At 44.6% G+C, this 16,521-nt stretch overlaps 1 protein-coding gene across 2 annotated transcripts in view; it reads left to right on the forward strand.

The window, feature by feature from the left end:
• The window catches only part of GALNT17 (polypeptide N-acetylgalactosaminyltransferase 17), a 187,282-nt gene that overhangs the window by 112,152 nt on the left and 58,609 nt on the right, over positions 1–16,521 (forward strand). For both annotated transcript variants that reach the window (XR_010615970.1, XM_065694808.1), the window contains exon 6: positions 4,049–4,166. Coding sequence is in view for 1 of the 2 variants with exons in the window: in XM_065694808.1 (XP_065550880.1) it covers positions 4,049–4,166 (118 nt within the window). In the remaining variant the exon portion in view is untranslated. The remainder of the gene's footprint in view (positions 1–4,048; positions 4,167–16,521) is intronic.

A 16,521-nucleotide genomic window follows, 5' to 3' on the forward strand; every position in this document is an offset into this window, starting at 1 on the left:
AGAGGAGCCAACCAAATGAATGGCAGGGATCTAACACTGTGCGTTTCTGAATACAAACCCAATCATTGTGCTAAACATCTCTGTTCATCCTTTCCTGCCAAATTCTGCTTTTCCTTTCTCATTACGGCATGAATAGCTATCGGGACAAATAAAAATGCATTTAGCTGAGCTGGGTGATTTTTAAAAACAAACTGTGTTAATGCTTTTAATTAAGAGGCAGAGGAACAAGAGGCTTAATCAGCTCTTTGTCTGCAGGCCATTATTTCCTTGTGGATGAGCTATCTATTATTGTAAACGTCCACCTTTTTGAAGGATTTACTACAAAATCAAATGGTGTTTTCTTTTAAATTGTTGTGCGTCGTTTGATTCCTCATTTATTTAATATGGAGGCATTGTTACAAAGAAGAATGTAGCACTTGATTTCTATTGCTTGAGGGACTTGGGACCTGTGCAGAAATGTTGCTTTGCGTGCTTCACCGTGTTGGATGTGGAAAGCAGTGAAGATTAGGAAGATTTGAAGGTGAAAGTTATGAAAGCCTGACTAGGGTGTTTCTAAGAACGTTTTAGAAAGGTGACTCTGTGGTCTATAAAGCGAAGGTATGTTGCAAAATAACGATGAAAAAGGCATTCTTGGGCTATGGTTCCTGTGCATGGCTGTTGAGCGGCTTCCAGTTGAGAAAACCTTATTTATCTGATGGTGAGTTCCCAATGATCATAGAATCATAGAATAACAATGGCTTGGGTTGGAGAGGACCTTAAAGCTCACCCAGTTCCAACCCCTGCCATGGGCAGAGACACCTTCCACTAGAGCAGCTTGCTCCAAGCCCCTGTGTCCAACCTGGCCTCGAACACTGCCAGGGATGGGGCAGCCACAGTTTCTCTGGGCACCCTGTGCCAGCACCTCAGCACCCTCACAGGGAAGAACTTCTGCCTTATATTCAACCTAAATCTCCCCTGTTTAAGTTTAAACCCATCGCCCATTGTCGTACCACTACAGTCACTGATGAAGAGTCCCTTTTTGGCATCCTTGTAGCCCCCTTCAGACACTGGAAGCTGCTCTGAGGTCTCCACACAGTTTCTCGAGGATGAACAGCCCCAACTTTCACAACCTGTCTCCATACAGGACCTGCTCTAGCCCCTGATCATCCTCATGGCCTTCTCTGAACTTGTTCCAACAGCTTCATGTCTTTCTTATGCTGAGGATACCAGAACTGCACACAGTACTCCAAGTGGGGTCTCAAGAAAGCAGAATAGAGGGGCAGAATCACTTCCTTTGACCTGCTGGTCATGATCCGCATTACTGGGTCAGTTTAATTTGTCTGAAACTTTCACTTGGGTTTGTTTTTTTTCCTGGCTTTAACTGCTCTCTGAGTGCCTTTAACAGATCTAGCAGGTTTTGACTAGCGAAGTCAAATGTTGCTATGCTCCACCACACCTATTCCCAGTGGAAGAGAGGAACTGCATACTCCTTGTAAAACCAGAACAACTTACCCTTCTCTTTAATTCCAGGAGGTAATCTAAGATAATGGAGCTATTAGATTTGGCATCTGTAACGTGGTTATCATTTCAGAAAGAATTGTTTCTGCTGATGGCAGTTAACTTGCTACAAATAAAGCAATAGAATTGAAATCTTAAGTACTAGAGTGGCAGCAAACCATGAAACATTATACTGCTGATTGGAAGGAAGGCCGAGCTTGCTGTCAGGGAAGAAATCTATTGACATAAGCCTCTGATGGATTTCAATTCTAACTAATTTAATATGGCAGCAGCATGCAGCTGTTCTACCAGTCTATCAGAAGTATTAAAATGTTCATAAATAATAATACTTCAGTGGCTAGAACCTTTCCTCCAAGGAGCTCAAAGATTTCATGAAGATTAATTTGGCAGAGCTGAGCTGTAAGGTCCTTGGGATTATGGAGCCCCATATGGACATCTTGTGGGGTATGGATGGAGAAGCTGAGAGTGGGCTTGATCCTACCTATCTGTAACCTGTGTCTAGGTATGTTTGAGGGGACTTTCCACCTCTGCAAGCCATAACTGGTTAGTTAGCCTTGAACGTGCTCCACAGCGTGGACAAGCCCTGAAATGTGTTTTGAGCCAGGGTTTTGAGGCTGCTGTTAAAATACATGATCCTGTTGCCCAGTTTCTACCTCAAGACCAGGTTTTCCCCTGGAGAATGGGCATTTCTAAGTGCGATGGGATATCCAGATACACAATCTACCACTGATGTTACATCCTGCAGGTCTTCCACAGGCAGCACAAAGAGTGTGTCGCCTAGGCCCAGGTGAGGAGCTGCAGAGGTGATGGCCATCCCATCCTGCGTGGTGGAGCTTCCGCCTCTCAGTGCTTTGAGCTCTGGGTGGGCAAAGGTGTCCCATAGCTCCCCATAGAAGCAGACTCTGGCAGTACCTTGGCATGGCTTATCTGCAAAATTCATTGTCTCCTCCCTGCTCATCCCTCTTAGTGGATCCTTTTTTTTCTCCTTTACAGCATGGATTCAAATGAAAGCAAGTTAAATGGGAGGATAGCTCTGATATTTCTATTTTAGTACAGAAAATATCCCAGGGGGTAAACTTTCCACATGCCATAACCGCATCAGATTAGTGTGTCCCCAGGCAGCAAGAACATAATGATACGGTTTTGTTCAGTGCCATGCTCTGTGGCAAAGTATAATTTTATGGAGAGGGTCACAAGTGTTTAACCACTCAGAAACTACCCCCAAACATGATCTCAGCTTGTGTGAATCAGAACAGCATCCTCATCTCAAGGCATGAGATGAGGATGATGTTAATGGAGATCTGGTGAGGTGTTTTGCAAGGTAATGAGGGAGGGACAGTGCGTGTGCACCTTGCAGCCAGGGTTGTTAATAAACACAACCAGCTATTATGTCTTTGAAATTGCATAGTTATTATACATTAACCCCTGACACTAAGCTTTTCCCCAGTCTTTCTGCTATTGCACTGATATCAGTATTATTAGTACCACTCTTAATTTTTCTCTATCATTTTCCTTGACCGAACACTGTGCTTGGCTGCTCTTGCAGATGTGGAGCCGAGCAGCACTGTTAGCTGGAGGGCATGAGGTTTTACAGGATGAATGTGACAACTTGATCTCTAATGCAGAGCCCTTGCCATAATGGTGGAACTGGGCAAATGACTCAGCAGATGTTTCTGCAAGCTGTTGTCTTTGAATTTTTGAAGGTTTTCCTTCTGCAAATGCACAGTTTAGCTGCTCATTGCTGGTTGGTGATGATTCCTTGTGATATATTGTGAAGATCCTAATCGGAAACCCTGTTTCACAGGATATTGTAAAAAACTAGTGTCTGTTCTGAAGTCTAGTCTGTACTAGACTTGCAAGAAGAAAGTAAGAGAAAGGAAATGCCATTATTACATTTCCTTTACTTACAGGGAATGGAAACCCAGAGTTGTGCCCTTGCCCATGGACAGACCAAGGTGTCTGTGACAAAGCCAGGACCTGAAAGCTTTTTAGTAATTTAATCCCAGGAGAACTCTTTCTCTAGTGTATAGACAGTAAATGAACTCTGGGGCAGTTTCACTGCACTGGTAAAATAATGTCTCCAAAGGAACAGAGCTCACTCATTGCTGAGAAGTGTCTGGGATGATATCTGAAGAGGGCCTACAAGGGTGCTGGACATCAGGGACTGTAGTGATAGGACCAGGGGTGATGGGTTCAAACTTAAACAGGGGAAGTTCAGGTTAGATATAAGGAAAAAGTTCTTTAGTGTGAGGGTGGTGAGGCACTGGAACAGATTGCCAAAGAAGTGATAACTGCTCCATCCCTGGCAGTGTTCAAGGCCAGGTTGGACAGAGCCTTGAGTGACATGGTCTAATGTGAGGCATCCCTGCCCATGGCAGTGAGGTTGGAACTAGATGATCTTAAGGTCCTTTCCAACCCAAACCATTCTATGATAAACAGTGGCCAGAAACATCTGAAGCCAACAGGAGCTTTGCAGAAATTAGCTGTCGGTCCTTTAAAAATTGGAAAATGACAATAATTGTGCATTTCTGTCATTCTTCTCTTCATCCAGGACACCGGCAATGATCGGCTGCTCTTTTGTTGTGCACAGAAAGTTCTTTGGAGAGATTGGGCTTCTGGATCCTGGGATGGATGTGTACGGCGGGGAGAACATCGAGCTCGGCATCAAGGTTTGTGACATGTGCATGGGAAAAATTGTACCTAACAGTGTTTAGGGAACCCAAACAACAGTTTCACAAGTTAGCACGAACAGTTATGAGAATGCTTCAGGGGTTCTGAGCCTTGGTTTGTCTTACACATTTTAATGTAACTTTAAGGAGGGGAAATGACTTGCTTTGAGGGGTGAGTAGTTGTCTTCCTTGGATTCTTATCTGTCTGACTTGGTACTGAGATGAAATGGCATGGCAGCTTAAGCCATAGGTCACGTTGTCACATCATTCCTATAATTTCATAGGTGCCTCAATTACTAGGAAAAATACAGTGTCATTTGGACAGCCTTAGTGGGGTTGGTGGAACTCTTGTGAGTATCTCAAGGAGGCACTTAGCCACTGGAGACACTTAGCCACAAGGAGACACTAAATGACACTCAGTCATTTAGCATCTGCACATAAACTATGTTCACAAACAGGCAAAACCTGCTTTTAAAAGTGAAACACTAATAGCCCTGTTTTTAGAGCTGCTTCAGTGCACCCATGCAGACATTTGTCGCTACAGAATCCACTGTGACAGCATCACTTGATTACTGTGTATGGTATTAGATGTGGCTTAGTGATTCAAGTGTTTACATACAGTGAAGTGATTCATAAGCAATGAATTCAATGTTCAGAAGCAACTTGGGATGGCAAAGTCTATGGAGATTCTTTTAGGCGTGTTTTAAAGTACAGCACTTACATTAACAAGCTGATGGAGAGAGGCTTGAGACTTATAACTGGAAAATTGGATTGACTGTGCTGTTGTGAAAATGGGAACTCATTGTTCAGTTCATAGATTTACCAGAGGATATTTGCTTTGCTGGCAAGTCAGAAGAAACTTAAGAAATCTATTGTTAGTGGCTATAGGGAGCAATAATCTCACTTAAACAAGGGAATAGAAATTAAAGGCTTTAAATATGCCTCATAGCTCTTCTCTGTATGAAGTAATTATTGCACATCATCATGCACATCACTGCTTGGGTCTAGAGGGATCCTGCTCTAAACCAGGCTTCTCTTGTGGCTGTCCCTGTTTGTTTGTTTGGGGGATGTTTTAATAATATCATTGTGGCACTAGTCTTCTCCCAACTGGTAATTCAGCCCATCTGCTATGTTTTAGGGGGATTTTGGGGAAGATTCACTTCTTAACTGGACAAAGAAGGTGGATGTCTCAGGGACAAGTGATGAGCATATGTCCTCTTCTTTTTCACATGCCGAACTTTTTAGAAAGGCTAGCTAATAAACATCCTTTTGGAAAAAAAGTAATCCCTCTCTTCTCAAGTGACTTTGGGTTTCTAATCTGTATGTGTTCCTGCTCTTTGTACACTCGTACACTGTGTATTCCAGTCAAGATATTAAAAACACTGGTGGTTTTGAGAGCCAAAATACTTAGGAAATCCACTTTGTTAGACCATGTAGAAAGTCAGTTTTCAACCATTCCTGAACTCCAGAGATCAGTCTGTGTGCAAGTGTCTTATTTAGCAACCAGGAGCCCATGCACATCAGTCCCGTGTCATGGCCATTGGCCATTGTCAGGTAGCACACGCAGAGAGAGGTCCTGGAGATGTGTCTCCGGTTGCCAGGTATTGGAGTGCCACTTCATAGTATGGTTTCAGTTATAAATAGTTTTTCAAGGTTTAGTCATTGTGTGTGTAAGGAAGCAGAGAATTGTTATGGATTCAAACAGATGTCAGATCTCAGATTGATATAGCTGCTTCTAATGGTCCCTTCCTTTGTGCTTGTGCTCTGTGTATCTGGTGTGTGTCCCAGCCAGATCATGTTACCACTAATGTAGGGCTCTTTATTAATAAAAGCATTTTAAAGAATCAACTTGAATAGCAGATTGTGATTCTTTTTGTGGGTGCTTTGCTGTTTGCCTGATAAGTGGATGTCTATAGTCAGAGAAGTAATTTGGTGCTTCCTTGTTTGTTTCAGTGATTTTTGGATGAGAATACAGAAAGTACTTATTTTCTTTGTGATGGTGGGGCAAATTCCATCATCTTTCTGACAATCATGTGACATTTTTTAAACATTAGATTCATGTATTATCAAAAATGCTCCAAGACCAACAATGAGATAATAAACACATTGAAGCTAAGGGAGGGACCTGGAAAAATTACAGTGTTTCAGGGAAATGTGCAAGTTAACTGTATTATGGTAAAATTAAATACAAGTAATCTGAATAACTAAACGAAATAAATTACTGAGAAGGTTAAGCTGTCCTAACCTAGAAGATCCAAGGCCGTAGACTGAACAAGAGTCTTGTTTCATTGATACAGAATGATAGAATGGTTTGGGTTGGAAAAGACCTCAAGATCATGCAGTTCCAGCCCGCTGCCGTGGGCTCCTCCAAGCCCTGTCTAACCTGGCCATGAACACTGCCAGGGATGAGGCAGCACAGGCACCCTGTGGCACCCTGTGCCAGCGCCTCACACCCTCGCAGGGTGTGAACTTCTTCCTTATATCCAACCTAAATCTCCCCCATTTAAGTTTAAACCCATCACCCCTTGTTCTATCTCTGCAGCCCCCAGTGAAGAGTCCCTCTCCAGCATCCTTGTAGCCCCCTTCAGATACTGGAAGGCTGCTATGAGGTCTCCATGCAGCTTCTCTTCTCCAGGCTGAACAGCCCCAACTTTCTCAGCCTGTCTTCATATGAGAGGTGCTCCAGACCCTTATCAAATCCTCATGGCCTCCTCTGGATTTGCTCCAGTGGCTCCATGTCCTTCTGTTGAGGACACCTGAACTGCACACAGTGCTCCACATGGAGTCTTAGGAGAGCAGAGGGGCAGGATCACCTCCTTCGACTTCAAATATTCTAAAATGAGCTGTACTGTACCTGTGTGTGGAGAAATGAACAGCCTATGTGTTTCTTTCAGCGGCTGAATTCAGCTAGATGAGAAAAATAAACCCGTTACATGCACAGAGGTGGCTCTGGCCTCGCTGCTCTCCTCTGTGCTGGGAAGCATCCTCAAATTGCTCAGATAATAATAATAATAAAGCCATTAAACATGTGGCTGCCCCAGGCAAATTCCTGTTCTGCTTGCGGGGTAGCTTTGGCCCTGACAAGGGGAACATGCTGTTCTCTCTATTATTGTATTTTCTTTTATCACACTGGAGTATCTCCAGAAGATTGTGCTTATTCACTCCTTTTGTCCCTGATGTCCACTGCTTCACTTCCTGAGGCAGGATTGAGTCTAATTCCTCTTTTCTTGGCAAAGAGCAGAGAAGTGTTTGCTAAGCGAGACGGTTTAAGCTAATGTTTCAACTGAGAGGTTTTCAGCATGGGTTTTTTTTTTTCTCCCCTCTGAACGCGTGTCTTGCAACCAAACAACAATAGTGCCAGGTCATTCTTACAGTGCTGACAGTCTCAAGGACCAAACACTTGATCTGTTCATGTGTTAATAACATCCCTCAGCAGACTGTTTGTGGCAATCTCATCCAGCTGTTGACCAGGTGATGCCCGTGAAGCTGCTGGAGCCAGTGCATGTGGAGAGATCTACTACCTAGTTTTGGTCTCACTACCAGAACAGAGACAACAGGTAGCCCAGCTCCTGCTGTTGGTCCCAGGAGGAATAACCTGTACTCTCTATACAAGCTGTGAGTCAACTCTTTTTAAGAGGTTCTTCTCTATGTGGTAAACCTGGTGTCCAGTTTCCACGGCTTGAAGGTGTTGATGCTGCTCTGGGTCCCTATCAGCTCCACGTGTGAGTTTTGGCACTGAGGCTTCTCTGAGCATCCCTGTTCCTTTTTCTTTATTTTAGAGCGGTCTGTGGTCCCAGTGACTGTATGACCAAGTGGGAAGTCTGCTTTTGCTGCGTGTCTCACTTTTCCTCTGCAGGGAGGATTTAATGGGTTTTCATGGTTAGTCACAGGCATTCACTAAAGATGCTCCATAAAATTGTGTGTGTCTATTGCAATGAAGATGCAAGTCTATTGCATGACTGTTGCCATGATTTCAAAGTCTGGGATGGGTTACAAGGTTGTTTTCAGCGTATCTTGTGCTCCTGCCATCCATTGCTAATTAAATTTATTTGAGCTGTCTTTTAGAGATTAATTTAATCAATAAGGATATTATTACTACTTTGGTGGTATCATTTGTACAAATTGTCACTTGAAGAAAGCAATTAACTGGGAATGCTCATTAGCTGATCCATCCCCCACCTTATTTGTGTAGTAAGAATCGATTATTGAATTCATTAAGAAAAGCACAATTCAGGGATCCCTTTGAGGTTTAGTGATGAGCTACTTTTTACTATGAAAGGAAATTCTGTGAAAGTTAAATTGTCTGAAGTTTGGTTGGATCTTTTAAGACTGTTTCCAGAGGAAAAGCAGAGCATGTCCTCCTGATATCCCAGGTTTTTTTCCCCCAAATCTGCCATCTAGATTTAACAGGCCAGATTTTGGTGCTGCCAAGGCAGCAGTTGTGTGCATGCCGCAGGCAGAGTTGCATCCGTGTACAGAGCAGCAATAAGGGAATATGGAGCTTTAAAAATCTGGTGGGTACAATGAGGGCATTGGACATATTGTTGTTAGTGGTGATTTCTTTAATAAGCAGACTGTCATCCTGCAGCTCCCTAGGCACAAAATGTGCACTGGCAGTGACTTTGATCCTCTCCCAGAGGATACCATGCCTGTGTACACTTCAATCTTCCAGAAACCCTAAAAATAGATTAAATAGCATTTTAATGGTAGAAATCTCTTGTGTGCGTTTCATCCATGAAGGAGCCCATTTTGTTTGTATGGGCACAATTATTCATGTGCCGAAATGTTGAGAGGGTCAGGCAGGAAAGAAAACAGGAAAGCCATCAAATAGGTATATTTAAATTCCACAGGGGAGCTTGACTCTTTCTGCGTTCGGAAAATCAAATCCTTCTCTTCCTGCATACATTTGCTATAAAATGATGGCTGTATCTTTTTGGTAAAAAGAAAACAGTGAGGGTATTTACAGCGAGCAATTCTTCTGGTATCCATGGCTCTGTTGGGGCTGAGGAGAGGGATGGGCAGCCTGTATCCAGCCTTACAGGAGGCAGAAAATCCCTCTTGATGCTGGGTGGGAGCAGAGGCGGGATGTCAGGGCAGGGCTCTGAGTCATGAGAAAGATATTTTGATTTTATTTCCTCTCTTTTTGTAATAATAACACCAGCACAGGCTGGTTTTCCTATTCCAACTGGAAACACAGGCTCTGATGCAGATACCCTGTGTCTTTATATAACATTGTGCACATGGAGAGTGAAAGACATGAGCATAATGGGGAGTGCATAAATACCATTGTTATGCCAGATATATGTCTGGATTTCTACTTGTATGAACCTAATATCTATATAGTTAGTGTCTGTCATCAAAGTACCCCTGGTCAGGGTGGAATTTCTCTTATAATGTCAACCAACATGCAGACATCTAATACCAGGTGGCACATTTTGTCTCTGTGATGTGTGTTACTGCTGTCATGTGAAATGTTGTCTTGCCAGGGCTTTTTGTTTCAGCATCTTCAAATGTCTCTCTCCCTCTCAGTTCTCTGATTAATACATTAAAGTCTGGGTGCAAGGCAGAGATAGCTGACGGTTGGCACCACCTGAAATCCCTTTTTAACCATTCTGTCCATCAGTGTCTGGGTGTCAATTCCAGCGTCCCTCTGGTGCTGTCACATCTGCTGGCTTCACCAGCATGGGTGGGAAATAGGAGATCTGTGATAAAGTGTTGTTCCATTTTATATCACTTAGAAAAATGCGTAGCTGAAAAGCATGTAATTTATTCATCAGGCGTTTTTAGGCTTGTGAGGGTTCACTGAGACTCAGTAGTTAGGGTTGAAACAAGCTTCTTGGGATGCACAAGGGGGTTTTATCCCCCATCTGCACCCAGCTTTGCTGAGATGAATTAGGCATGGAATTACACGAGGTAGCAAAGGGGTTTTTTGGGGTGTGGAAATAAATCAGCCCAGAACTCTGAGGGAAGAAGTTTGAGGAGCAGGGATTTGTTGCAAGATGCCTCCCAGCTTTATACTGTGGTTGATTGCAGGAGGTGTTGGAGCATCAACAGATGAAAACATGCCTTTGAGCAGCTGAAGGGTTTGGGGGAGAATCACCAGCTGCCCAGTGATTACCTGGGCAGTATGCACTGTTCAAATATCCTCTTTTTTGCTATTTCTGAGAATTTATACTGAGGAACTACAAGCTTCACAAAGCTGGTCAGATGCAGGCGATGCAGAATCAGTGCCAGTGCTGGGGAATGCTCGAGTGGGGCTGTTGGCAAGAAGGGAAGGGGATGAAACTCTGGGCTTATTTTGGAGTTAGTCATAGAATGGTTTGGGTTAGAAGGAACCTTTAAAGCTCATCCGGTTCCAACCCCCTGCCATGGGCAGGGGCACCTTCCACTAGAGCAGCTTGCTCCAGGCCCTGTCCAACCTGGCCTTGAACACTGCCAGGGATGGGGCAGCCACAACTTCTCTGGGCACCCTGTGCCAGCGCCTCAGCACCCTCAGGTTAGAGCATGACTCAGCTTGAAAAGCTGTGGGCTAAACTGTAGTAAAAGCAAAAGGAGAACCACTAAAGCCCAGTGAATTTTTATTTGACAGGCATAGGAGTTACCATTGGCCCAGCTTGATCTGCAGGACAAAGCTGTGTGGGGATGGATCACACCTCCTTCCTCTATCTCCAGGCACAGAAAGCTTCCCTGTATCATGGAGCACCCGTAACAGCAATGGGCTTGATGCAGGGTATCAGTGACCTGCCTATGTATTGCCAAGAGCAATACTCCTGCAGTTTAGGAAATATGCAAAGACCCACACCCCGCAACCCCGACTTGCCAACATTTTAAACTCAGTACCAGCTTTAAAAAAGAATTTTATCATTCACACACATCAATCCACCTAGAAATTGGAACTTAAGGCTGTTTCTAAATAAAAATGAAGTTAACTTGGAACAAATAATAGGCAAAGCAGGAATGACCTTGGAAAAGGTCTTAGAAATAGATCTTTAGAAGTAGTATACAGTGCCATCATGTACAGCCACAGCCTGTTTATTTGTACCTATATTCCTGTTAGAGAAGTTGATTTTACTCTTCAGAGTGTTTGTTGTGTGGTTGGAAGAAATATTTGCACCCCTGAACAATATCCAATCACTGCCTGCATTTATTTTAAGAGCAGGAATCAGTACAAGTATGAATTCAGATCCTATGTTTGGCATTTTAGTTGTCAGCTCACTATTTACTGTAGGTGCTTGAAGATGCTTTATAAGAAGCTCTGGTGTAGTTTTCCAAACTGGTAAATTGCTTTTCATCACAACCCCCTTTATGGAAATGGAGCTGTATTTTGATTATGTCTAAACAGGCTATAACCTCTGCACTGGGAGCCAGGGAACAGCTCTGCTCGCTGCTGCTGTGCTTGGGTGGTTTATAGCTGTTCCTCCTTGGGAAGGGAAATCGCAGGCACAGAGCTCTTGTCTCTCTCTTTCCTCTTGATAGAAAATGATTTGTCATCCCTGCCTGTTACACTGGCAGAGGGGGGGACAGGTAGAGGAGGGGGATGGAACTGCTGTTTTCACCCCCGTTGATTCTAGTGGTTTTACTGACAAGTTGGTTTTCATGCCCGTCTTTGCTGGGAAGCATGATAACTCTTGCCGTGCGATAGGCCGTGTGTTGTAGCTGAGATTCAGTGGTGGATGAAGAAATCCATTTCAGGCCTCAGCTGTGTCATATCTTCACTTCAAACTCTGGCAGGTGTCAGCTTGGTGCTGGTTTTTCACAGGATCAGTGCCTCTTGCAGGCGGTGATTTGGGATCTGCCAGACACTGGTTTAACACGCTGGACAACGCTCAGGGTCTTGGCTGGTGAGAAACTGAACACGACGCAGCCGTGTGCGCTCGCAGCCCAGAAACCACCCTTGTCCTGAGCTGCATCAAAAGGAGTGTGAGCAGCAGGTCAAAGGAGGTGATCCTGCCACTCTACTCTGCCATGTTATTGTGGCTGTTGAGATAAAAGATAGCAGGTATGTAGGCAAATGCATGGTCTGCTGTGATATTTGCACCATTCTGGGCTCTGGTTGAAATGTTCTGCATGACAGATTTCAGGTACTTGGCAATTTGATGCTCGGGCAATGGTTTCCCTTCATCTCCAGCCCCAGAGATACCTCCAGTGCCTCCCTGTGCAGCACTTGCATCCAGCCAGCCCTTGCTGTTGTGGGGAAGACTCAAGAGACTTTCCTATAGCAGAGGCATTTCTTGGCTGGGCAGGGCTGTTGCAGCACACTGAAATACGGGGTCCAGCTTGCATCTTTGGAATACATTAATGGGCATTTTAAGGGCTGTGTGGGCCAGAGGTTTGTCGTGCTGATGTTCACCATAGGCTGGTGTGTCTGGGAAGAGAAGGAGTTGGCATAGGTGGTATCAGGACATCCATGCTTTGCCTCTCACTGTCCATGTTCTTGAGGGAAATAAATTAGTTAAGTCATCTTGAACAGCAGTGATGGGTATGAGCAGCTGAAGTATGATCAGCTTTCTACTGCAAGGCACACTGGTTTGCTGCTTTATTAGCCTTCTGGGACCTGCTGAGTGGAAGCAGTGCTGGGACATCCCTTCCCACCCCTGTTGCTGGGCTGTGGTCATGCTTCCAGCACTGAGCGCTCATTAATGTGGGGATGATGCATGAGCTGGAGTGGTCCCGGCTCTCCAAGTGCCTGGCAGCTGCAATTTGGTCAGAAATTGCTGAGATGTAGCAAAATTAGGCCCCCTGAAAGCTGGTTTTGTAGCATCACTCCCTGGAGGACAACTGTCCTTTAAAGTATTTCTGGGTGTCTGAAGCAATAACTCTTAGAACTGCTTTCTTCTTTCACTCTTCATTCAAGGTGAGCAGCAGCACATTTACTCTTTGCGTGTGCCTACAGTGTCTGCAATATAAATTACCCTATAAAACAAAAAACAGGCTTGTGTCTGCCTAAAAACCAACTCTAAGCCAAACTGAACTTTGTCTCGTTACAGAAAGCACACTTGGGAAATGCCAAGAGAAAATTTGACGTGAAATTACACACCAATAAATGAGGCTCATAATAAACTGAGATGAGAAATGAGGTTCTTTTTTCTTCCCATTATATTCATAAAGCTTTCTGAAAGCTCCCTGTTCATCATGCAAAGGCAAGGTTATTTTTTTTTTTGTCTTTTTGTCTGTCCTTTCTTATGAGGAGGCTGACTTGTGATGTGCTCACTGGGGCTGTGGGACACAGATCTCTTCCTTGCCTCATCTAGAGCCACAGAGTTTATCACTCCTGTGGCCTCTGGTCATCCAGGCAGGGCAGTAGCCTGAGGCCTGGGGGTGCTCCTGCCTTGTAATCACTGAGCATTGTTTTCTTTCAGGGATAACTCTCTTCTGTGGCTACAGATTTCTCCAAGGCTTGAGGCCGGTTCCTGGTGAAGATGTAGTCAGTGCCATTACACTCCTATGATTTTTCAACCAAAAAGCTTGTACTTAGAAATTCCCAACCAGCTCTTAGTGTGTTCAGTGTCTCTGTAAGGCTTTGCAGTCACCCATTCTCAAGGACTTTCAGGTCAAACCCATTCTTTTGACAAGCAAACCCACTGTTTTCCAAGAGCCCCTCCTGCAGTCGCAGCCTCAGCTCTGGGAAGTGTTCAGGCTGTGTTTCTTTTCCATCAGAACTCCTCAGATGGAATGAAAAGGCAGCTGACAGCCTGATGGTGATGGCAAGTAACAGAGACTGCCTGCATTTCCCTGCGTATGTCCATCCCAGTTCTGCTGAGTCAGCAGAAAACTCTAGTAGCAATAACAGTTGTCACGACCAAATCCTGTCCCAGCCCTGTGGCAACACCAGCTTCACTCCCAGATTAAAGCAGGCCTTTCTCCCCTGCCTCCTGCATGTGCCCTTCATGCATCCCAGTTTTTCTGGAGGACCCTGCACTTACTGCTAGAACATTTGAATCCTCTTGAGACTGGTATCCTTCTCTGGGATTGCTTTGTAGCCCTTTCTTTTATTTCAGCATATGGACAGCTTTGACAGGCTGGGCCACGTTACAGTCTTCCATTCAGGCCAGCGTGGTTGTATGTCAGTCACCTGCCTCCTGACCTTTTGCTTTTTGGCATCCCGGGCATGATTTGGTGTTGTGCTGTCACAAGCAGTGAGTACAAAGCAGATGTAAAACACTTAATATGAATGTTAACGCTTGGTACACAATCGTGCCCTGCTCTGAAGCTTTGCAGAAGCCTCACCACCCTCACAGGGAAGAACTTCTGCCTGAGAGCTCATCTCAGTCTCCCCTCTGGCAGGTTAAAGCCATTCCCCTTGTCCTGTCCCTACAGGTCCTTGTTAAAAGCACCTCTCCAGCTTTCTTGTTGGCCTCTTTTAGGTGTTTGAGCTCACTTTGCCTGGTTTAGCTTGTTCAGGTAGCTTTTGTATATGTGAAGCTTGATTGGGGTAGGAATTGCATTGTCTCGTGTTTGGAAACGGTGTTGGCATCTTTGGACTCTACCAGGATTAATGACAGTTGCAAGTAGTATCAGCTCATTCAGTCATCTCAGATTAGTTGGCTCACTTCTTCCACAGCTTTTCCACTACCAGCAGATTTGGGTGGCTGCTTCAGCATGACAAGGAGGAGAAAATTCCCAGCAAAATTCAGTGGGAGCTGGTAATTTATCTCCTTCCGCCCTGGAAAATCTCCTCTTTCACTTTGTGACTAGCAAGAGGCTGCTGCTGAATACGCGTCTCTTGATGTGATATCACTTGAGACTTGCCCTGTGCGTCATTTTGAATAGCAGTGGAAATAACTAGACATGATTTATGTTTCCCAGTGCATTTATCCTTCAGTCTACTGTGTCCTTGTGCTGCTCAGTGGAGACTGCAGAGGTGGTGCTCCGTGGGACTCATTCTGAACAGCATTCCCAGTCGGAGCTCCCTGTGAAGTGAATTCTGTCACAGCAGTGAACTTTCTGGCTTCCCTGTGGTGCGTTTGTTATTCACAGCAAGGCTACAGCCTTGTAGGTGATCTAATCACTGTGATCACCACTGTCATGATGCAGGAAAGGTAGTTAACCCCAGTAACACTGTATGAAGCTTTCATTCATCTCCTCCAGGGTTGTCTCAGGAGTCCCATGGCAAGGGAAAATGTGGCAGGTTGACCTTTACGACTTGGGCTGCCTCCTGCATGTGGTGGTGTGAAGCTGCCAGCCAAGTCCCTTCCTCAGATTGAGTGAGAGTTCAGGTGATTGACCAGAACTTTCTTGGCTTTAACTAAAAGCTCAACCAGTAATGTATTTGATACCATGGAACTGAAGTATAAATTAGGTTTTCTTTCTGCGCTCAGGATAGCAGTTTTCTAATATCTGAAGGGGGCCTCAAGGATGCTGGAGAGGGACTCCTCATCAGGGCCTGTAGCAAAAGGACGAGGGGTGATGGGGTTTAAACTTAAACAGGGGAAGTTCAGGTTGGATATAAGGCTCTTCCCTGTGAGGGTGCTGAGGCGCTGGCACAGGGTGCCCAGAGAAGCTGTGGCTGCCCCATCCCTGGCAGTGTTCAAGACCAGGTTGGACAGGGCTTGGAGCAAGCTGCTCTAGTGGAAGGTGTCCCTGCCTGTGGCAGGGGTTGGAACTGGATGAGTTTTAAGGTCCCTTCCAACCCAAACCAGTCTGGGATTCTGTGATTTTTAGCAATATTTTCAGCATCCTGCCTTCCCTGCACCAGTTAGGGTTGGAAGCTGGTGAGACAGATCAGAGAATGAAATGGAATTCTACCTTTGACTGCCCAGACTGTGATCCAGCAGAGCACTTAACCTTCAGGCACCTGGGCAGTCCTTTTAATGTCTGTGGCACCTGCTTAGATGTTAGTGCTGCTTTAAGTGCTTTTCTGTGTTGAGGCCTCTTGAGCTGAACTTGAGCCATAAGGGTTAATATTTTCAAACCAGAGTTTTTCACTGGAGAAGGTGTTTGTCATCCTTCCCCCTTGCCCCCTCCAAACAGTTTTCCTATTTTATGAGCTAATTAACTCATGTAGCTTTAAAATACAATTGCATCCTTCTTGGGTTTTGTCATGTGTCACCACCTTCTAGAGAGTTATTATGTCTTATTTGCACAGGAAAATACTGGCAGAACACACCAGGGAGGAAGCCAACCTGTTCGTTGGATAAATTTATACCTAAAGCTTCAATAAGAAACCCATTATTTCATATTCATCTACAGACACAAAATATATATTAATTAACTAAAGTACTGCTAGTGGGCATATGCAAATGGAGTGGCATCAATCAAGCCAAGATCACCTTTTTCTTTTGCATTTTGACTTTATTAAGAAATCCTGACTGCGGTTCCTTAATATTAGATTTGTGCCTTGAAGCTCAGTGCTGGG

Source organism: Lathamus discolor, chromosome 14 (assembly GCF_037157495.1).
Source record: "Lathamus discolor isolate bLatDis1 chromosome 14, bLatDis1.hap1, whole genome shotgun sequence".
NCBI lineage: Eukaryota > Metazoa > Chordata > Aves > Psittaciformes > Psittacidae > Lathamus > Lathamus discolor.